The sequence below is a fragment of the Rattus rattus genome, chromosome 8 (assembly GCF_011064425.1).
Source record: "Rattus rattus isolate New Zealand chromosome 8, Rrattus_CSIRO_v1, whole genome shotgun sequence".
Lineage (NCBI taxonomy): Eukaryota > Metazoa > Chordata > Mammalia > Rodentia > Muridae > Rattus > Rattus rattus.
In genome coordinates this window covers 16648817-16671156 of record NC_046161.1, presented here as the reverse complement: position 1 = coordinate 16671156, position 22340 = coordinate 16648817, and the positions used below count along the sequence as shown (strand labels likewise).

General features: G+C 43.6%; 2 protein-coding genes across 9 annotated transcripts in view; both read right to left on the bottom strand.

Moving 5' to 3' along the window:
* LOC116906911 (zinc finger protein 426) overlaps nt 1–9226 on the bottom strand; it is a 28122-nt gene extending 18896 nt beyond the window's left edge. For 2 of the 4 annotated variants that reach the window (XM_032909828.1, XM_032909829.1), the window contains exons 1-2: nt 8813–9226; nt 3700–3850 (exon numbers count right to left, since the gene is read on the bottom strand). In XM_032909828.1, the coding sequence (XP_032765719.1) occupies nt 3700–3727 (28 nt within the window). In that variant the 5' untranslated portion in view covers nt 3728–3850; nt 8813–9226. The remainder of the gene's footprint in view (nt 1–3699; nt 3851–8812) is intronic. The other 2 variants (XM_032909830.1, XM_032909831.1) reach the window with 2 other exon arrangements.
* Nucleotides 9227–11106: 1880 nt separating this feature from the next.
* Nucleotides 11107–22340, bottom strand: part of LOC116908309 (zinc finger protein OZF-like) — a 30297-nt gene continuing 19063 nt past the window's right edge. For all 5 annotated transcript variants that reach the window (XM_032911590.1, XM_032911589.1, XM_032911592.1 and 2 more), the window contains 5 exons: nt 22107–22195; nt 21206–21332; nt 18003–18083; nt 16847–16926; nt 11107–16447 (listed from right to left, as the gene is read on the bottom strand). In XM_032911590.1, coding sequence (XP_032767481.1) covers nt 15035–16447; nt 16847–16926; nt 18003–18083; nt 21206–21332; nt 22107–22195 — 1790 coding nt within the window. In that variant the 3' untranslated portion in view covers nt 11107–15034. The remainder of the gene's footprint in view (nt 16448–16846; nt 16927–18002; nt 18084–21205; nt 21333–22106; nt 22196–22340) is intronic.

Here is a 22340-nt window from a genome sequence, read left to right as displayed (position 1 = left end):
AACCCATTTCAACCAGACACTTCATTTGCTATTCATACCCAAGACCAGACACCTCTCATGCAAAGTAATGTTTTCAAAACAGGATCTTGAGAGTCCAGAGTAGCCTTGAACTTCCTACCCTGCTCTCAGCTTCTGCAGTGTTAGAATTATGTACCTGTGGGTATTTGGCCAAAGTTAAATGCTGAGAATGATGGTTACTGAAACATAATTTTGGGATTTCCTTGTCTGTTTTGTATAAGAAATATATAGGCAGCAGGATGCAGCTGGAATGGCTCTCTCTCTCTCTCTCTCTCTCTCTCTCTCTCTCTCTCTCTCTCTCTCTCTCTCTCTCTCTCCCCCTCTCTCTCTCCCTCTCTCTCCCTCTCTCTCTCTCCCCTGTGGGTGGACAAAAGCCACCCACATTCACTACACACTAAAGACTTTTAAAAATATTTATTATTTTGTGTGTATGTGTAGGCATGTACATGTTAAGATCAGATGACAACTTTCAAGAACGTGTTCTCTCCTTCCACTATGGATTCCAGGGATCAAATTCAGGTTTTAAGACTTAGAACATAAGTGGTTTTGCCCACTGAACTAAACAATCTTGGTCATTTGTATTGTTTGGTTTGGTTTCTCTGTGTAGCCCTGGTTGTCCTGAAACTTGCTCTGTAGACTAGGCTGGCTTTGAACTCAGAGATCCACCTGCCTCAGCCTCCCAAGTACTAGGATCAAAGGGTGTGCCACCACCACCTAACCATGAACTAAGCAATCTTACTGAAAGCAACTTAAGAGGCTGATGGGTTTATTGGCTTCCTACTAGAAACTACAGTCTGTCACTGAGGGGCGCCTAGGCAGGACTTCAAGCAGTTATTTACATCACTGACAACCGAGAGCAGAGAAAGGAATGGGTCCTTGCTGGCTTGCTCCCTCATACTCAGCTTGCTTTCTCTTGTCCTTTATGTCTTATATTTCTCTTGTCCAAAATCAGGAAATGGTGGCACCCTCAACAGAGTGGGCCTTCCTATTGAAATTAACACTCAAGACAATGCCCCCACTGACATGCTCACAGGCAAACCTGATTAACACAGTTCCTTACTGAGACTCTTTCCAGGTAATTCTATGTTGACAAGTTGACAATTAAAAGCTAACTATTGGGCTGGAGAGATGGTTCAGTGGTTAAGAGCACAGGCTGCTCTTCCAAGGGTCCTGAGTTCAAATCCCAGCAACCACATGGTGGCTCACAACCATCTGTAATAAAATCTGATGCCCTCTTCTGGTGTGACTGAAGACAGCTACAGTGTACTTATATATAATAAATAGATAAATCTTAAAAAAAAAAAAAAAAGCTAACTATCACATCACAGAGGAGAAAAATAAATAATCCAGTAAGATGGGTTAAATGAAGAAGGGACGGGAGGGCAGAACAAAAGCGGGAATACAGGAAAGACATGGCTTTTGAAAACACTGGGTATGGGTTCACAGTTTCTTGGAATGGGTTCAATTTTAAAAGGCTTTTGAAAATATTATAAGGAAACCTACCTTCCTAAAATACAGACTTACATAAAGAGGACTTAGAGTTACCCTATAACCACACAACAATACCTCTACTGGCTACCACAGGCTAACACATAAAAAGTTCAGTGCCAGGAACAAATTACCTTTTCTGGGTTTGTTGGTCAGTTGTGCTGCACAGACGTCCAAACATTACAGACCATGGCTCTTGCTTACCCACAACGTGAGGATACGAGCCTATTGCTGCAGACACCACATACTTTAGTCCTAGCACATGAAGAAATCAAACTGGTAGCCTCATCCCTACTGCCTAGCTTTTATAGTGCTGAATGTTATGCACACTAAGGGAGAAAGGGAATCACAAATCTTATCCAGCTATGACCTCTGCAAGCTACAATAATGAACAGTCTGGAAAGATGTGCCCACTGATGCAGAAGTGGCACAAATGTCATGGGAATACTTTCTGATTGGAGTTAAGGCTCTCTGCACAAGATTGAACCCATTCCAAGAAACTGTGAACCCATACCTAGTGCTATCAGAACCAAGAAACTGAGGCTAGATAGGATTGAGACCCTAGGGGAACCTCCCACTGTTGTTCTGCTAAATAGACATAGTATTAAAAAAGAAAACACCTAATAACTTATCACTACACCAGTAGATTAGTACATCTCTAACTCTTCATCAGAGAAGCTTCCTGAGGTACATGGCAATCAACAAAGACCCACAACTGGTCAGCTGCTCAACCCATAAGACATCTCTATCACACCTTTCCTCTCGAGGCTCAGGAATCATCATGGAAAAGGGAGTAGAAAGAGCTGGAAGCCACAAATGACCTCCATGAATGTGTTTCCCAAACAGAGGTGGTGACAACATGACCAGGAACTCTGCAAGCTCAAACTAGACAAATCCCACACCGAGGGGAAAGGAGACCGAGTCTGACACCTGGCAGAGGAACAGCTGGTCCTCAGCTCATAGGAGGATCAGTTGTCCACAGTTCAGCGGCTGCACGATCTGGGCAGCACAAATTGTATGACAAGAGGAGGGAGAAAGGGAGGAGAAGGAGGCAGAAGCATAAAAGCTGTGCAGGGAGGGAGGAGGGAAGAGATCCGAGAGAAGGTGTAGAGGAAATGGATATGATAAATATACAATGTATGAAACTCTAAAGGGAAGAAGAAACCAGCCATCACGGGCATTTTATGATATCGTATGTCAGGTTGCCACTAAGCGATTGCTAAGGGTAATGATAAGGTGTTGGCTGGCAACTATGATATGATTTTGACAAAACATGCTGAATGAGTGTCAATACTAAAGGCTTTGTGTTTGTGGCACATCCTAGTAACACACAACTCAACACACTAATTGCTCTCATATTTATATCTCAGTATGCTATTCATGATCAATCAGTCTGAATAGAAGAAATTAGGTGGCTATGGGACAATAAAACATTGAGAGAAACCATATCCACTTAACTTACAGTCTATTGTTCAAAGTGTTCAATATCTCAGTTATTTCTGCTCATCTCTTACTGTACTGAATTTGTAAATCACAGATACATATGTTTGATGGAGAGATGGTATACAGAGTTCTATACTCTCTACAGTTTGAGGCATCTACTGACATCCTTAGAAAAAACCTCCCATAGGACCTGAACAAATGGCTTCAGGGCAAAATACTTGCTGTGTAAGCATGAAGACATTGGGTGTGGATTCCTAGCACCCACATAAAATCTAATAACTTAGCACATGACTGTAACCCCAGCGCTGGAAGGAGTGTGGGGTCAGAGCCGTGCTGGCCAACTGGTCTAGCCAAGATGGTGAGCTTCAATTTCAATGAGAAACCTTAACTCAAGAATTAAGATAGGCAGGAGACACCGATGTTGACCTCTGAGTGCCACATGTGTATCTAAACACACAAAACTACACGTGCATATATACACAAAGTACACGAATGATCAAATGATGTTAAAACACATTTATTTGAAAAGTCTCTCCTGGAGATAAGGGGGCCCATTATACTGCCTATATTACTCAGCGAGCTGATGGTGGAGGGAGGTAACACGTGAGAGGGGACTGGCGTGAACGCTGTACACCGGGAGTGGTTTCAGTACTGAAAACGTGGGGAGATAAGCAAAAAGAAACAGCTGTGCCGCTGCCTGGGGCCCCAGCTGAAGCCCAGGATGCCATTAGAAAGGGGACGGGCACTCACAGAAAGTGGTATTCTGAGTAAGATCCATCCGGCTGATGCAGACCTGGAATCCCAGCACTCAGGAGGTGGGGATAGGAAGTCCGTGAGTACAAGGTCATCCTCAGCTACACAGGGAGTTCAAAGCCAGCCTGAATCCTGTCTCAAAACAAAACTGAGTATGACATTAGAGTCAACAAAGGAGAACACGCTTAGCAAAGCTCAGTAGTTTCCAACACTAGTGATAACGAGACAGCTAGTTGACTACGGCATTTAATGCTACCAACAACATAAAGTCTGAACAAGTGTGCTAGTGCCTGCCCTTGTCCTTTATTAAGGAAATTAAGACGAAGGTATGAAACATGGTGACGGCAGCGGCAGCATACTGAGCTGCACCGCCTTTTCACCGTGCAGCAGTATCCACCCACAGCACACAAACTCACATTGCTATTCACACATCAAACCCATGGAGCTCCTTGTAAAACCTGAGCAGAGTCTAAGAGATCCACCTGGGAACGGGGACTACATCGTCCCACATCGTCCCACAGTTATGATTCATCAGAGGGCCCGGATCTGAGCCAACACTGGCTTGTACTTAGTGTCCAAGCCAGCTTCACGGGCTGTTGGAGGAAGCTTTCTTCACATTGTGTGTCTCTGTATTTTCGGTTGTGAATTCTGTACTGTCAGAGGGCTGAGTGCTGGCAGAACTTTGGTACTGTCATTTCCAAGGCCCATCACCCTATTTTCTACTTGGTAAATACTTGTCCTCCCACTCCTGCCTAAAGGCAATCTGGAAATGTGTCGGAGGTCATCTTGCTGCTGACTGGTTATGAGGAAGGTCTGAGGGCCAGGAGCTGGCCAGGAAATAGGGAGTGGAACTTCCGGCAGACAGAATGTCCAAGAGAAAAGAAAGCAGTCATTGAGAATGGACATGGAGGGGAACAGAAAATGACCACACCAGAGCACAGAGGGACAGAGCTAGCCATTTGGTGGTAGTTGGGTTAAGTCAGATAAGCTACATAGGGGACCGCCCCGGCAAAAGGCCTAAACCTCATCAGCAGCCACCGTGTCTTACTTGTACCGCCGGAGGCATCTTTATCCTGCTACAATGGATACTCGTGACCTGGAAGATTATGGGCAGCTGGGTACGGAGTCGGCATTTGTGATAATCTGTTCTCAGGCAGCACAGTAGGTGGGATGTCATCTGCTGGCTTGATGTATGGCCCAAAGCTGAGAAGGGCAATTTCTTCTATCAGAAGAGTAAGGCAACAAAAGCGACTGGGACAGACACTCCACAAGGCCTGAGGAACACTGATAAACCCTTCACAGTGAAGGATCATCAAAGGGCACTAACGAGGCTAGCCATGGGCTTCAATTTGTCAGTAAAAATTTAAAATAAAGGATTTGTTCCCACCAGAAACAAAACAGTAGGACTAGCAAGATGGCTCGGTAGATAAAGGGGTTCTCAGTAGATAAAGCCTTGTGAGTGCCGTTCAAACTCAAGAGCCGCTCAGCGTGGAAGGAGAGAACCAACTATTCCAAATTGGCCCCCATCTCAACCCAGCCCGTAAGCATAATTAAAAAATAAAAAAGGGTGAGTGAGTGAGACCCACAGAGTCAACTGACCTGGACCCTTGGGGTTCCCAGAGACTGAACTACCAACCAAAGAGCATACACAGGCTGGAGCTAGGCCTCACGGCACACACGTAGCAGATGTGCAGCTTGGTCCTCATATTGGTCCTGAACAACTGAACAGGGGTCATATTCCAAAAGCTGTTGCTTATATGTAGGATATGCTCTTCTAGCTAGGAAGCCTTGCCTGGCCTCAATGGGAGAGGACTCACCTAGTCTCACAGAGACTTGATGTGCCAGGAGGGCCACCACCCGCTCAGAGGAGAAAGGAAGTGGGGGATGGAGAGGATTGAGGGAGACAGAAGGGAGGGCAGCGAGTGAGATGAAAAATGAATAAATTAAAATAGATTAAATTGTTAAAAAAGTGTGTCAGGGCCAGTGAGACGGTTCAGTGGGTAAAGGTACTTGCCACCAAGCCTGAGAAACTGAGTTCTATGTCTGGAGACCCAGAGGTCTCTAATGGAAAATTGATTTCCATAAATGCCATGGTAGTCCTACACGCACACATGTGCATGCGCAAGCCCACACACACAATATGTGTGCCAGAAAAAAAAACACTATCAAAGTCACACTCGTGGTCCTAGAGGAAAGTGTGAACCGTGAAGGTGCTGTCCGAATGGACTGTGAGTGATGACAAACTTGCTGAGGTACTTCAGAGGCAGCCTGGAAAGGCACAGCTAACCCACGGGTAACAGGCCCGAGGGGCTGGTGAGAGGCTCGGTGAGCAGTGCGTGCCATGCAAGCCTGAGACCTGAGTTCAATCCCGGGAACCCACATCAAGATGGAAGGAGAAAACCAACTCTACCAAGTTGTCCTCTCAACACACAGACACACACACACACACACACACACACACACACACACACACACACACCCCACAAGAGTAATAAATAAAAGGAAACAGGCACTTAAAATGAAACATTAGCTAAAATATAAGTAAAAACTATATGCTAGTTGTTGACTTGAACACAATTAATAGCAATATTCAATTTTGTGCACGGGGGCTTTGCTTATGAAGCCATAACCCCGAGGAACAGGAATACACTGCAAGGTACTATCCATGAGTCTGACACATGAAAATTAAGTCACATAACTTTTAGATTTTGAATTAGATTGAAACATAGAACTTGGTTTTATTATTTTCTTACACATGACAAAAGTTTACCACAGACTTTATATTATTTACATTAAATACAGAAATATAGAAATGTAAAATCTCAGGAGTCATGAGGTAGGAGCAGAGAAAGCATGGGAGACATAGGGAGTTCCAAGCCATCTAGGATTAACATAAAAATCTATTTCAAAAACCATAAATGAAAATGTAAAGACTAATAACACTCATAATCTATTACAGTACACTGTACTTCAAGCTCCTGAGTGGGGTGTGGGATGATGTCACAGGTGAGGCAGGTACAAGATAGAAGGAGGCCTGTCATTGGATGAGAAGGAAGGATGGGCGGGAGAAAAGTTTGAAGGAAGAGGAGGAGACTGGAACGGAAAGGAGGAAGAGACAGGATGGACAGGGAGAGGAGCCAAGGGACAACAATGGAGGCTGACGTTAAGATTCCGCTCTGTGTATATACAGGTTATTAATGTTCTTAAGGGATGGATGTATATTGGGCTTTGTATGTTTAGGTGGGCAATTATATCTTATCAATTGGGTCAAAGGTTATTGTGTTGTGTGTTCTTTCATGTGTATATTTAAGTGTAAGAAAGTGTGCTATGGCTGGTCTGGGCTACCACGGAGTTGGGATCTGTGTTCCTAGTATGGAAACTTGCCTTGGGAACTAGATAGGTAGAGAGATTGCTGCCAGACTCAGAGAGAGGCCTTTGGCAGTGTGATATGGGATGGAGCAGAGCAGGTGAGACACTTTGCCGACTGAGAATTAAGATATCTAGCAGATACCTTGGGGGCACCACAGTGCCAGATCTAGTGAGGATAAAAGACAACCTTATGTTTTTATTTTTCATATTTTTATAACAACAGTGGGGGTCATTCTGAAATCATTAACTTGGTTGGCCTGGAGCTCAGCTGTAGGACATTTGCCTTGAATGTACAAGGCTCTGGGTTCAATCTACAGACTAGAAAATAAAAATCACACAGCGAAGATGCAATCATTAACTCAAGGCAGACACGCGTGTCACAGTGCTGGGAAGTCTAAAGTAGGAGGACAGTTGTCCAAGGCTGAACCACAACACTGTAAGACCCAATAATAAAAAACTAAAAATTGAAGCTTAAAAGTACCTTTATTTTACTCATTTGAGTTCAGAGACAGCAAAAATGCTGCTTAGGGAAAGAAACAGGAGGGAGAGAGCAGTAGGGGGAAGAGGGAGAGAGGGGCAGGGAGAGGAGGGAGAGGAGGGAGAGAGGGGAAGGGGGAGGAAGCAGAGAAGAAAAGGGGAAGAAGAAACACAAAGAAACAACTATTCACCAGAATAAGATGATAAAGCAAGAGGGCTGCAGAGATGGCTCAGCGGTTAGAGCACTGACTGCTCTTCCAGAGGCCCTGAGTTCAATGCCCAGCACCCACATGGTGGCTCACAACCATCTGTAATGGGACCGGATGCCCTCTTCTGGTGTGTCTGAAGACAGTGACAGGGTAGTCACATATATAAGATAAATAGCTCTTAAAAAGAAAGAAAAGAAATCATGTTCCTACTGCTCCGACTCCTGAGATTACTGCTATATGCCACCATGTCACCCTTTATTTTCAGTTCACATCTTAGCAAACAAGTCACCATACAATATATTTATCTTCTGGGGAAAGAGTAGACACAGACTGCTGCAAAGAGGTGACAGTACCTCAGACACTGGACCATCAAATATGCTAGTACATCTAAGACTTTTTTAAAAAGAGAAATGGGGGGAACTGTTGGGGAGAGAACCCTAATTTATCAATCTTCTTAATAGTTAATCCAATGATTTTTAATCATCTAGCTTTCCACATTTCTTCTGTGAGCTCCAAGCAGTTTAGTGATGACTAGGCCTAAAACCTAAGAAAAAAATATGTGTAGCATGTACAAGGCCCTGAATTTGATCACAAGCACAGGGAGATAAAAGGGATGAGAAAACAAACACAGGCCTAGGAACTCTGGAACTCGCTATTATTGTTTATTGGGTTTTTACTTTTTTTTTTTTTTTTAAATACAATATTTCACCATTCAGCACTGGTTGGCCTGGAACTCATTTTGTACACCAGGTTAGCCAAGAACTCAAAGAAATCCTTTTGCCACCTCCTGTGTGCTGTGAGTAAACTCCTGTCGGCTAGGTTTTTATGAATGGACTTGAGGTCTACCAACGTTTATACTCTCTCAAGACGTACATGCTAAGTAACTAAGAAACATGTCTTTGTAGCTTAAGCTAATGGTCAAAATAAAACACGCACACCCTAAATAAAATACAGTCTAACAATATGAATTAAGTTCTCACCCCAGACATTCGTTTCTAATTTTTTGAAAAAGGAATACGGCCCTTAACAGAAGCCACCTTTCACTAAGTGCTCACCAGAGGTGCTGAAATCGCAAGGTCACTCCAACTACTCCGGCAAAAATTCATTTCTTTCTGAGGAGAAAAATAAAACAGTTTTTTCCACTGAAGTTGCTTGGGCGGCTTTTGAAAAGCAGGCGCATCTTGGATGCAGCCCGCCAGGACCCGCCCTCTGGGCACTTTCCCAGCCCAGTGACTGACAGCCGGACAGGACTCAGAATTGGCCGCGCCCTGAGGCGCCGTGGCAGGGAGAGCAGAGCTCAGCACTCTCGTTCTTTACCTTCCCCTTCAACCTCCAGGCAGCCCTTGCACCGCAGAACTCACAAAGGCCAGATAACTCCCAACTCTTCAGTGCAGATAAGAGCCGGAAAAGACGGTCGCGGGCCTGACGTCACTTCCGTTCGCGCTCGGTTGGTTGCAGAGCCAGGGAGGCTCCCTTGAACTGTCAGATTACTAGTTTCTCCGCAGTGTGATGGCGGGGGCGCTGTAATAGCTTTACTATGGGAGGCCAAAAGTGTTCTTGATGACAAGACAGAATTAGAATCCAGGCTGTGAGCCCAGGAACGGGTGGGAGAGGAAGTAATCGGTGGGGCAGTAAGTCCTTAAACCCACAGGAAGCTCGGCAGAAACTTCGGCCAACCTCCCCTGCACTCTTAGAACCCTTGCTTTCTAGAGCACCTTAACTCAGTAGGAAACAGAAGGCAGGCTCGCTTCCGTACTTATCTAGACCTCTCTCGAGGTGTTGGAATTGTTTTTGGTAGGTTGGGACCATAAAGGGTGCTTCAACAGATTGACCCTACCTCACTAGGCTCAGGAGCCAATGGGAATAATTCGAGGTTTCTGATTGGGAATCCTCAAGTAGTTACTGGGTTGGCCTTGGACTTGTCCCAGCAACTGTTTTCCTAAGTCCTTGGTTCTATTGAATGCTGTAATCAAAAAGCAAGTTCAAATCCTGGTTTTTGTCATCTCAAGTCACAGCAAAAATGCCCAGTCCCTCAGATTCTACACTCCTGGATTCTGATGCTCCCCTGATAACATGAATGAAGAGCCAGTTTAAGAAGGCAACCGTTGAGTAGCTGAGAACTGTAATGTCATTAGAAGCCTCTTGAACTTTCAGGACTGAATTCTGCTGACGTCTGTTGGTCGATGTGAAATCAAGAGAAAGGATGCTATAATCACCTTCTGATGAACTTAAAAGAATTTATAGCCCTGATCTATCACAGGATGCAATGGGTAGTCTGTCAAGAGACCCATTTACCCTCTCTGCCATGAATTTGCTCCATCAGGGACTTGTGTTGCTATAGAAACAATATGCCAATGACTCAGTGGTAAAAACAAAATCACTGCACACATAGAGCTCAAGGAAAAGCTCTTTACTACATAAAGCACATGGCCAGTTGGGCTAACACCCAAATAAGAGTTGATCTTGAATATAAGATTTTACTGAATTATATATACATCTTAGAGTTATGCATTTTACACACAGTCATCCTTAAAACTTTTAGGTCCAGCCCCTGATTAGACTTTGAACAATTTAAACAGAGACAGGAGACTACAAGTCTAGCCACTTGGACAGACGGGAGATTTACACAGCAAAAATATCACCAGGATTACTTAAGTACATCAGTGCTGTTTTTTCCAATAGATGTGGCCCAGGGTCATGTTACCCAGCTGGCAGAACTATGTTTTTTGTTTTTGTTTTTTTTAAAGATTTATTTTACACAAGTACACCATAGCTGTCTTCAGACACACCAGAAGAGGGCATCAGATCCCATTTCAAATGGTTGTGAGCCACCATGTGGTTGCTGGGAATTGAACTCAGGACCTCTGGAAGAGCAGTCACTGTTCTTAACCACTGAGCCATCTCTCCAGCCTAGAACTATGCTTTTTTTTTTTTTTTTTTAAAGAACCGGAACTTTATGGCAGGGCAGGGCTGACATCCATTGCGCCTGTGCTCTGTCCCCTTGAGCTGCATGTCAGAGGTACATTCTTTGGGGATTGGTCTAATGGATAGTCAATCCTAGCGAACGTTTACATCCTAGCACCATGAATTTACCTAACAGGCCTGAGTAGCACACTACTTATCTTTGAGGTATTGGGGAACAGCACTCCTTTGGCTAAATCCTATTTTGTATGATTTAATGTCTCCTAAGCAAATCCTCTATGACATCAATTCTGCTACTTTGAATATCTATGTCAGTGTAGGAGTGAACCTGCTTCTAGGTCTCTGCAATTGTTATGCTCAGGAGATTAATGAGAGCAAACTGTATGCAAGCGGTCTCGTCTACTCAGAAAGAAACACCATCAACACATTCTATTTTAAAACTGGATTTAATGGTTTAGAATAGCAACTAAAAGATAAATGGAATACACAAATCCAAGCACTGGGTGAAATTTCAGTGAAAAACATCATTACAGAAAAGGTACATGCAACAAATACAGAAGAAAAAAGTTGCTAAAAATCCAATTTTGTTACTAATTGCATTATACATAATGGTCTAAAAGAATTGTTAATCAGGATCTTTCAAGTAATCAGAGTTTTAAAACTCTAACTAAAGTATATATAAAAGACACATCTACACCTGGGTTATAGGTCAGTGGTTAGCATGTGTAAAGCCCTCAGTTTGAATCCTAGCACCCCACCCCTAAATTTTTTTTAACCAAGGATACAAAAATTAAACTATCTAGCCATGTCAATACCTGCCAGAGTCAACGGAATAAAAACTATATTGGAAAGTTTAAATATTTCAAGACAAATTTTTTCCCTCCCAAATTATCTACCAGGCCCCAACTCCTCCTTTGGGAACATTTGTCTTGTCTTATTTTTCATGTTTGTCTTTTTAAGACAGTGTCCACAAGGTAGCCCAGGTTCGGGCTACCCTTAAATCTGTGACCCTCCTGCCTTGGCTTCCCAGTCCCTAAGATTAGTGTGAGGCAACATGCTGTAGTTTGAGACAAATACTCTCCAAAAGAATACTGGTTGAAGATTAACTCAATTTAATTACAAGAAATCATTGCAGAATGCAAGGCAGACCCAAAGTAAATTAATTATACAACCAGGAAACATCAGGAATACAAGAAAAAAAAATAAATTTCAAATGTGAAAATGAAAGCATGCCTAGAAAAATATACTCGAAAAAATTTAAATGATATTGTAAATCTTAGGTGTCCCATACACATAAGATGCTGTGCAGTTTATGGTAATAGAAAATGGGTACCTAAAACAGTATCAATTAATCTAGATCAGGATAACTGAACAGGTTTAGAGTTTGGGAAAGGAGAGGAATATATTCATGGCAGTAAATGACACGGTTCTAATCTACAGCTAAGAGCCAGTCAGTTCGTTTTAGCATGGCTGTTTTGGTGGCGCTGAGGACTGAGACCACAGACAGTCCTGTGCACTCTGAACAGGCGCACTCTTCCTACCCCTGCGCCATTTCTTCTTACATATAAGGAAAACTTGTATGCCATCGTTACTTGAGAATATCTATGACAATCTTCATGTGAGTAAGCATAAGCAACGTTAAGTAGTAGAAACGATCCATTCGGCTCAAGATTACAGACCGCTCGGTGACAGAGGGCTGCCTCATCCGGGTCGGTTCCATCCTCAGCAGTCCCACAGAACAAAAATGAACCGTAATGGCCAAGTTGAAGGCATCTAAGAACTTAAAATTAACATCAGGCAACTAATATACAATCATTGATAAAATGACTGCCTTTATTTTAGAGTCCTTTAATCATTCCAGTATTTACTATTTGAAACAATGAAATCCTAGGTACTTGAATGCAAATGAGTGTGGTCATCTCAGAGGATACAGGGAAAGCAATTAATAAATCCAAGGGGAATTTTGCCTCACAAATAAAGAAAGACTATAAAATCATTATGTAAAAATCCAGATATTAAAACAACCCTCTATCCTAATAAGCAAATCAGTATAATGGAAAGCATACCTCATTATAATTCTAAAGAAAAATATGCTTTAACTACTTTCACTAGTGTGCTGGACATCATACTAATTTATGTAAGGAAACAACTAAAATAGAAAAAAAAATTCATTATCTACAAATAGGATTACCTGTCTGGGGGCCCAAAAGAATCTATGACCCTCTCAAATTCATATTAAATCTAACCCTCGGCATGACCGTTCAGATCGGGTCTTTAGAATTTCATCTGATAGTCCAGGACAATGAGGGGAAACCTCATCCCACAACGCTGTGGTTTTTATCAGAAGAGGATAAAAAAAAAACCTCCTTTTCAGGCTCTGTCATGTGAAAGCGACTGCATGCCATGAAGAGTCTACTCCGCAAGCCGCCAAACATGCTGTTCCTGTTTTCACGTGTGTGCGTGTGCATGTTGGTGTTCCCGCATCTGCACGTGGCATGCAGAATCCAGAAGGTAATGCCAGGTTTCCCCAGTCACTTCCCGTTTCGTGTACTGAAGCAGGGTCTGTTGCTGAACCCGGAGCTCATAGAGTCAAGTAACCTAACTCCCCAATCGCCTGAGGATTCCCGTCTAACTTCCCAGGCTCTGGGATTACAGGTGGCCTCCATGGCACTTAACTGGGTTCTGAGAAAACGAACTCTGGTCCTTGTGTTTGCAGGGCAAGAGCTTCGCCCTCTGAACCATCCTCTCACTAACTCCCATGCTGCTATTCTTGTGTGAGAAAATAGATTGCTGTATACGGTCTGTCCACTGATGGAGATAAAAACTAGCTATTCACATGCCAGGCAAGCACTACCACCACCGAGCGGAACCCGCAGCCCTAAGGTTTTATCCAAAAGTGGTAAGCTAATGAGAAGTATAATGGTCTATAGATATGACAACGCCATAATAAAACCCAATACTATGCTAACCTAAAATTTCATTTCTTTAGGAGGGAACTTTAAAGCAACTTGGTTTATGCTGTTGTGTGTTATCTGTACGGTGTGTACAAGCGTGTGCAGGTGTGGTATGTGTCTAGAAGCAGAGGCTGTGTAGCACTCTGCTCTCCTCTGACTATGAGGGTTCCTGGGATCAAACTCAGTTCCTGCTCACAAGCACCTTTACCTTCTGAGCCATTTTGCCAGCACTGGCTATAGTGTTTTGTGGCACTGCTGTAAAAATAGCAGTTAAACACATGCAAGTAGCCTTGAAGCTGAGTGACAGGTAGAGGCTATTCTGGTAAGGACTCCCTTAGTTAGGAAGAAGGAACATGTGATTAGAACAGGAAGAAAAACCAACCAGTGCCATGTAGTGATCTTGAACCAAGCAGATCTGTATTCTAGCATTTTGTGTGGAAGTTAGAACTTGAGAGCGATAGAACTGGAAACTTATCTGTAATTAAAGTGTTCAAACTTGGAGCAACTTGGTTTCTCCTGAGTGCTTTTAGTAAGATATGAAAGGGGAGAACACTGAAGCTAAGGAATTGTTAAAACAAAAGGGAACTGTACCTTAACAAACCCAGCCTATCCACAGTACAGTAACTGAAAAGTCTGCACTAAGAGACTAAGCCAGCTAAGAATGCAGCTTGGTGGCAGAATACTTGCCTAGCGTCAAGACCCTCAGTTCAACCCTCAGACAATCAAGCCCAACCAACTGAGGAATATGGACAAAGTTACTGTCACTCCAGTCCAAAATGGATCCAAAAGATGGGACAGAATGGGCTTTCTGAGTTTTATAAAGGATCACAGGGTTAACGTCTGTAAACAGACTACCTATTAAAATCAGGAACTATTTCTTGGTGTGCTCATCAGAATCACTGGGGTCAGAGTAGTTACCTAGGAGAGTCTTTCCACAAGATAATTGTGTCCTGCATTATCTTGACTTGCAGTGAGTTTTCACACTGACAAGCCACAGTGGCAGCCATTAACCAACAAAAGGGTCAGATCTGTCTTATTTCATAGCATTTAGAAACGTTATGATCACGAAGAGTCAAGCATCAGAATGAAGCCACCTTGTATGCTGGCCTCATTTATGACCCACAGTGCTCAGACTCAAGATATCCATGAAAAAAGGGTTCCAGGATAACTGGAAAAGGTAGCTCAGCGATTGAGTGCCTGCCTAGCGTGTGTGATGTTCTAGGTCAATCCTCAGCACTACCCAAAAGAAAAGTTTGAGGGGGCACCTAAATGTCCTAGTTCATAAAAATTAGGATGGTGTCTCAAGGCCAGTGTGAGCCACTGTCACCCACACGAAGCAGTTAAGACTAATCTGATGATCTTTGGTGTCACTGTCAATACTCAAAGGTGGCAACAGACGGGCTAAGTAGCAACACCCACACCCTCACATTGATAGGGTTTCTCCTCAGTGTGAACTCGGCTGTGTTTCCTTAGTCGTGAGTAAACAGCGAAGGCTTTCCCACACTGTTTACATATATAGGGCTTCTCTCCCGTATGGGTTCGCATGTGGATGTTCAGGGATGTGGAATATATGAACGCTTTCCCACATATGTTACACACAAAGGGCTTCTCGCCACTGTGAATTTTCAGGTGTTTAGTGCGATGGGAGGAAGTAATGAAGGTTTTCCCACAATGAACACATTCAAAAGGCTTCTCTCCTGTGTGAGTTCTCACATGATGAATCAGGCCAGAGGTCCTGGTAAAGGCCTTCCCACATTCCTTACATGCAAAGGGCTTCTCTCCACTATGGATTCGTACATGTGTGGCGAGGCCCGAGTACTGAGTGAAGGCTTTGCCACATTCCTTACATTCATAAGGTTTGATTCCAGTGTGTGTTCTTATGTGTTCAGTGAGCTGAGTAGATCTAGAAAAGGTCTTCCCACATTCCTTACATTCGTAAGGCTTTTCCCCAGTGTGGACTCTTATGTGTTCAGTAAGGCCTGACCATCGGAGGAAGGCCTTCCCACATTCCATACATTTGTACGACTTTATTCCAGTGTGAATCCTAACGTGATCATTAAGGTATGACATATTTTTAAAGGCCTTTCCACACTCCTTACATACAAAGGGCTTTTCTTCGTTGTGAGTTTTTACATGTGCAGAAAGTCGAGAATAATTAGCAAAGGACTTCCCACATATCTTACACACTTTGGATTTTTCTTCAGTGTGAATCGATACATACTGAGTTAGGTGTGAGGAAACCGTGAAGGCTTTCCAACATTCCTTGCAGTCACAGAATTTTTCTCCAGTGCACATTCCCATGGGATTATTAAGGCATGCAAAATACTGAAAGTCCTTTCCACATTCCTCAAATTTGTAGGGGTTTCTTGCATTGAGAATTGGAAGATGCATAGCAAGGCTTGTAGGATGAATGAAACCATTCCCGAATTTACTCCAGTCATAGGGCTCTCCTCCATTGTGAGGCCTCATATCTGGCTGAAAGTAAGACTGATTGAAAAAGGCTGTCTCACAGTCTGTGCACTCGAAGGGCTTCTCGTTTGTGCTAGTGCTCGGGTACATGATGTTTGGAGTCAGACTGAAGAGTTTCCCACACTGATTAAGCTCAGAAACGTTCTGTCCAGTAGAGGTTTCCTTGAGCAAAGAAAGAATGTCTTTCCCATACCAGTTACACTCAGAACTGTAGCCTTGACTTTGCGTGCTCACCTCTGTGTTAAGGCATAATTGTTCACCCAACACATTTCCACATGGCTTAGAGTCACGCAGGTCCCCTTCACTGTGGTTTCCTGACTGCTCTTGAAGGGATGAATCGCCCACCTGAGGACAAAAACAGTTTTATGTTCATAATGGACTTTACAGTTTCTTTTCCATGCCATTACTTTCTGAGCTCCAGTTTTTCTAAACTGAACGACAGATCCCTTTGCCAAAATCTTAATGATTGATTATATGCACTAAAAAAAGTGGCCCCATAAAACTGTTTAAAAGTTTCAGGTCTAACGGCACATGTGGGAATAGGTATTTGTGGAGACAATGAGACAGAATCTTTATGACATATTTGGGGAATCTCCTAATTCATGATACTGCAGATAGTTCTTCAGAAACGTCAATTCCTCTCAGACGCATACGATGCATCTCAAAGGTCTCTTTTGTATGGTTTACTACAGAGGACCCCACCCCCTTCTTGAGTGTGAAGTGTAAAGTCCTTGCTGATCTTACCATTTCTGTTGCACTGGAACTTTGCATCCTAAAATAATTCTCCAGCTCTGAGTCGTCAATTGTAGGCTGCAGTTCCAATTCTTAAGTTAAATAGAGAGAGGAACGTAAGAAGGTCAGAAAACGAATGGTGTGTACAAGAATGAAAGGGCGAGAGCCGTTTGTTCTTCTTTTCAAATTATGCAAATTAAGAGAATAAAAGTGAGGGCTGGAAAGTTGTCTCAGCCTTTAATGGCTAAGGCTAAAAACCAAAAAAGATAAGAAAATAAAGACTGACAGACATAATGGTGCCCAACTGTGATCTTAATACATAAGAGGCTAAGTCAGAGAACCTTAGACTGTTTCAAGAGTAGCCTGGGCTGTAATTCTAAGACTGTTTCAATTATACTAAGAGAAAAACGGGAAAAAGAGACCGGGGAGACGGCTAGTTGTTAAATCACAAGGACTTGAGCTTGAACCCTTTAACCCACTTTAAAACGCCGGGCATGGTGGCACAAACTCATAATCCCAGTACTGGAAAGGCAGGGACAAACAGATTCCCTAAGGCTCACTGCTCGACAACCAGCCTAGCGTGGTCAGTAAACCCCAGACCTCCATGAGAGATCTGGTCCCAAAATATAAGGTGAAGGTCACCTTGTCACCAAACTTGACAACCTGAGTTCAAGCCTTGGTAGTGACATGGTGGAAAGAGAGTACGACTCTGGAGTTGTTCTCTGGCCTCCACAGCTGTGCTGTGCTGTGAAAAATTTAGCAATAAGACTGTTCAGTAGGTAGAATGGTTGCCTCACAGGCCCAAGCCCTGGTTCAATCCCCAGCACCTCCAAAACAAAAACAACAAAAAAAACTATAATTAAAAAAAAAAAAAGCAGAGTCAACATTTTATGTATGAACTACAAACTGACCCTGTGACAGTTCCAGCAACAGGAAAGTCAGAAAGCTCTGGAAAAACAACATTGAAATACTAAATTTAGGAAAGGGAACGCATAGGCTGTAAGATCATGGGTATGCCTGAATACACAGAAATAATGGATTATGGGGAATGTCAGATTATCTCACAGAGAAAAATGGATTCAATTTCTGAGGCCAGTAAAAGAAAATTTGATTACAGTTGCAAAACAATACCAAGGTCATCAAAGCAGATTTCCCCATGAATACTCACGCTGAGGGAGAGCACTTTCTGCCACCCCTAACTCTTCTTGTTTTAGCCAGGGAGTCAGACTAGGAATGAAGAACTGACATCCTGCATATACAGAAACATATATGAGTGGAAGGGACTCAAACAGGCGATAACAAACTTTCCTATGGCCAAGGAAATCATAGTTCAAGTGAGAGGAAGGCAATTCTTTCAAAGTTGAGTTAAAATTCAAATATGGGGAAGGGAAAGATGTAGCTTAACATGCAAGTCTCTCAGTACAATCTCTAGCACCTCAGAAAAGACATTTCTATGTTCAAAAAGGACTGATTTGTTCTACTCCATGAAGGCCAAACGGAAGTTACTGTACACTTTCCAGAAGGGCTACACCTCGGGGTAGAGCATTTTCCTAGCATGTGCACTGCCCTAGGCTTTCATACCCAGCAAAGGATGCACAACCCAGTACAACACACTCACACACACTTGACAACACCAAGTCTACTACACTGGGCACAGGAGTGGAAGAAATTTAAAATCCCTTAACTTGGGAGGATGAGGACAGAGAATTCCAAGTTTGAGGCCAACCTGGACTACATACAAAAGATTCTGTTTCCAAATAGAGGGTCACAGTGAGGGTAAAGGAAAGAGGGGGAAAAGAGGAAAGAAGTGCAGAAGAGGAAGGAAAAATGAGACAGAAAGGGGAGAGAAGGGGAAAGGAAGACAGACATGGTGGCACACACATCTAATCCCAACAATTGGGAGGCAGAAGCAAGCAGATCTTTGTGAGTTTTAGTTCAAGACTTGCCTGAGCTATGTAAATAGAGCATATCTTAAAAAACAAAATAAAGCAGAATGAAAGGAAACAAAAGCAAATCAGAGTTCTCCAAAGAAAATACTGGCTGAGAAATCCGTGTTTAATGTGCATCATCAGGGGGGTCTGGAAGGAACTGGGAATGGGGAAAATGCAATCAAACGCACTTCTGTAAATGCTCAGCACACTTAGCACTGAGGAAAACGCAATCAAACGCACTTCTGTAAATGCTCAGCACACTTAGCACTGAGGAAAACGCAAATCCAAAAGGCTTAGATCTCATCTTATTCCATGCAAAATGACACAGACCAGCAAAATAACCAATAACAAACGCTGACAGAGAGGAGGGGAAAAGGGAACCGTCAATCACTGTTGACAGAATTGCAAATGGGTGCGGCCACTATGGAAATCAGTGTGGAGAACTCTCCAAAAGCTAACGTAAACCTCCCACATGACCCAGCTGCGCCACTCCCTGGCACGTGCCTAAAAAATCCTACCCCAGACCCCTGCTCAGCCATGTTCACTGCTGCTCTATCACAGTAGCTGGGGACTGGAAACACCCTACACGTCCTTCAACCAACAAATGCACAGCAAAAGTGTGGTGCACATAACTTATGTAATACCAGTCAGCTGTGGAGAAAGAAACGAAATCGTGACGTTTGAAGGTGAAGGATGGGTCACAGGGACTGAGGTGCACAAGACCCGGAAAGACAGCGGTCACATGTTCTCTCCTCTCTGAGGCTCCTCACTCCACACCTCATCCAGACGTGAATACACAACCCCGAGAAACTGCAGAGAGCAGGAACGGAGAACGGACCACTGCCACAGTCAGGAGCGTGGGGCAGTAAGAGGAGAATAGCAGAGTGTGAGTGATCGGAGATAGGAAACGGGGAAATGGGGGAGGGCTTTAATCAGGAGGAGGGAGGGAGACAATATACAAGGAGGGAGGGCAAAATAGCAGAAACAGCGTCTGAAAACATTAGACTCCAAAAATAGCACACACTTTTGCTGCTCCCCTTGGCTATCCCACAGAGGTAGAAGGTTAAGTTCCTACTGGTGAGGACACCATTCACATCGAACACAGGCCCATAGGCCTGAGTTGAGAGTTGACCTGAGGACTAGCTTTAATGGCACCAGAAGGTACCACAACAGGGAAGCAAACAAGCGTCCAGCCGAGCTCTGACGCCTCTGCACCTCGGCAACCAGCATGGCCTAACAACCATAAGGATACGAAATATGACACACACGACCAACGCTCTCCAATCGGCCCGAAGAGCCGCTTGAGAAGAGGGAGCTTAGGCTAGAAACCACAGACCTCAGAGAGCCTACAGTCTCCACTTTACTAAACAAGTACAATCCACCTACATTCCAAATACATGTCTTTACACCCACAAGTAAGTGCAGTCCTCATCCCTCATCAAAGAAACATCGATTTGTAACAGATGGAAATTATTACAGAAAGCCATGATGAATCAAAACGCGAAGTTGTAGAGCCTGGTCCCAACACATACATGTTCAGCACAACTCCTGCACCTACGGTTCAGAAGACATTTTAGAAGGGGTGTAAAGATTATAAAAGCCAGGGATCAAGGAGTCTGCTGTGAGACTGTGTCTCATAATATCAGAGGCTGCCTTAGTCTCAGCAACATGACTGCTTCAACAGGAGCTGGGCAGGGAGGACACTGGAGAGGGAGGCTCACCAGGCCTCAACCCTACACAAAGAACCACAGACAACTACGGTGAGCTGAGAGTGGGGAAATAATTCCACAGGGGCAGAGAGCACCAACTGGTTATCCGATACCAAATGGTCAGTCTTAAAAACATACATCAAGTAAAACCATGTGGATTATATTTATAGAGTTAGGAACACACACAATTAATGAAGAGACCATGAATGTGAAAGACAGCAAGGAGTATATATGAGAGAGATATAGGAAGAGGTATAGAGGGAGGAAAGGGAATGGCAAAATGGTGTAACTGTATTATAATCTCAAAAAATAAAAAGATTTTTTTTAAAGAAAGGGAGGGAGAAAAGAAAAGGAAAAAAATAAAAAAGATTTGCCACTGTAGACTGTTATGTATTACGCCAGGAATTTTGCTTGTTAGACCTGGGAAGATGGCTTGCTGGCTAAAAGTGTTTGCTGTACAATCACGAGGACCTGCGTCAGGATGTCAGCGACCCACATAGCGAGCTGAGCATGGTCTTCAGTGTGCCTGTAACTACGGTGCTGTGAAGGGTGCAGATAGGACTACTGGGGCTTAGTGTCTGAAAGACACCGAGCTCTAAGTTCAGCGAGAAAGCCTGCCCTGATGTCATTTCACTAAATTCATAACTAACATGATCCATCTCTAACACATTAAGAAGCATGTAATATGTATCTGTTTCATAAAAGGCGACGAGGAATGCTGGCAGCCTTACCTACTGAAGTCAAGTTCTCGTAGTTCTCCAGCATCACCTCTCGGTATAGATTTTTCTGAGTCAGGTCCAGTAAAGTCCACTCATCCGGGGTGAACTCCACAGCCACATCATCGAAGGTCACTGAATCCTAAACCATTACACACAGGTTGGTTTGAGCCAAACAACAGTCCTGCTAGTTCCTCAATGGGAAATTAGGAAGGTGGTTCTCAGATCAGCCTCGAGCAGCTACAGGGTTCCATGGCCCCAGGAACTCCTCTCTACACTCACTCTCTGCTGACCTTCGACTGTTGCATGACTTTAAAGCATGATTTCCACCAGCACGGCCAGGCTGGAAGCTCTTCTGGTCCTACTGTGTCATTGCAGCATGTCCCTAAGCAAACTGCAGGTATCTGATAAATAGATCTGAGGAAACAGTGCTCTCACCTGCCTTACCACCTGTCAGAGCACCCAACAAAATAAGAGTTACACAGTTATTAATGAAGCTCAAGATTACTTAGTGGGGGGCCCATGTCTGTGATCCCCAACACTGGAGAGGGAGGCTGAGACCAGCCAGGGCCATACAGAGAGTTCAAGGTTAGGCTATATAGCCAGACTCTATCTAAAACAAACAAAGATCGATTAGTGAAGTTGGGGGTAGAGCCCAGTAGTAGAGCATGTGATGAGCATGGATAAAAAGTCCTTGGCTCCATCCCCAGCCAAGCAAACACCTTAACAAGCACTAACAGAAATTTACAAGGCTCCGTTCCCCAGGGAAAAGATACTCTCACCCAGTAGTGAGAATGCACTTCCTTTAAGAAGCCCTAGAGACTGAGTCTGTCTAAACTCTAGACTCTAAAAGGAAATGCATCTGGATCACAGATGAAAAGGCTCTGTTTGGGAGAACGACACTCCCTCTCTTTACCTGGTAACAGTTTGCCTGGTTGTCAGTCACTGTTCCTTCTACCTCTATGTTTGCTTCGTAGACGTAGATAGGCTCTCTAGGAAGAAGGCCTGACAGGAAAGAAAGACAGCATAAAATCCCAGAGCTGCCTTAATGCCCACCTTCACATGCCATGAAGTCACTCCACGACAGTGTGACATTTCCCTGTCATCTGAACACTCATCAAACCGCATAAATACATAGTCCTACCAAGAA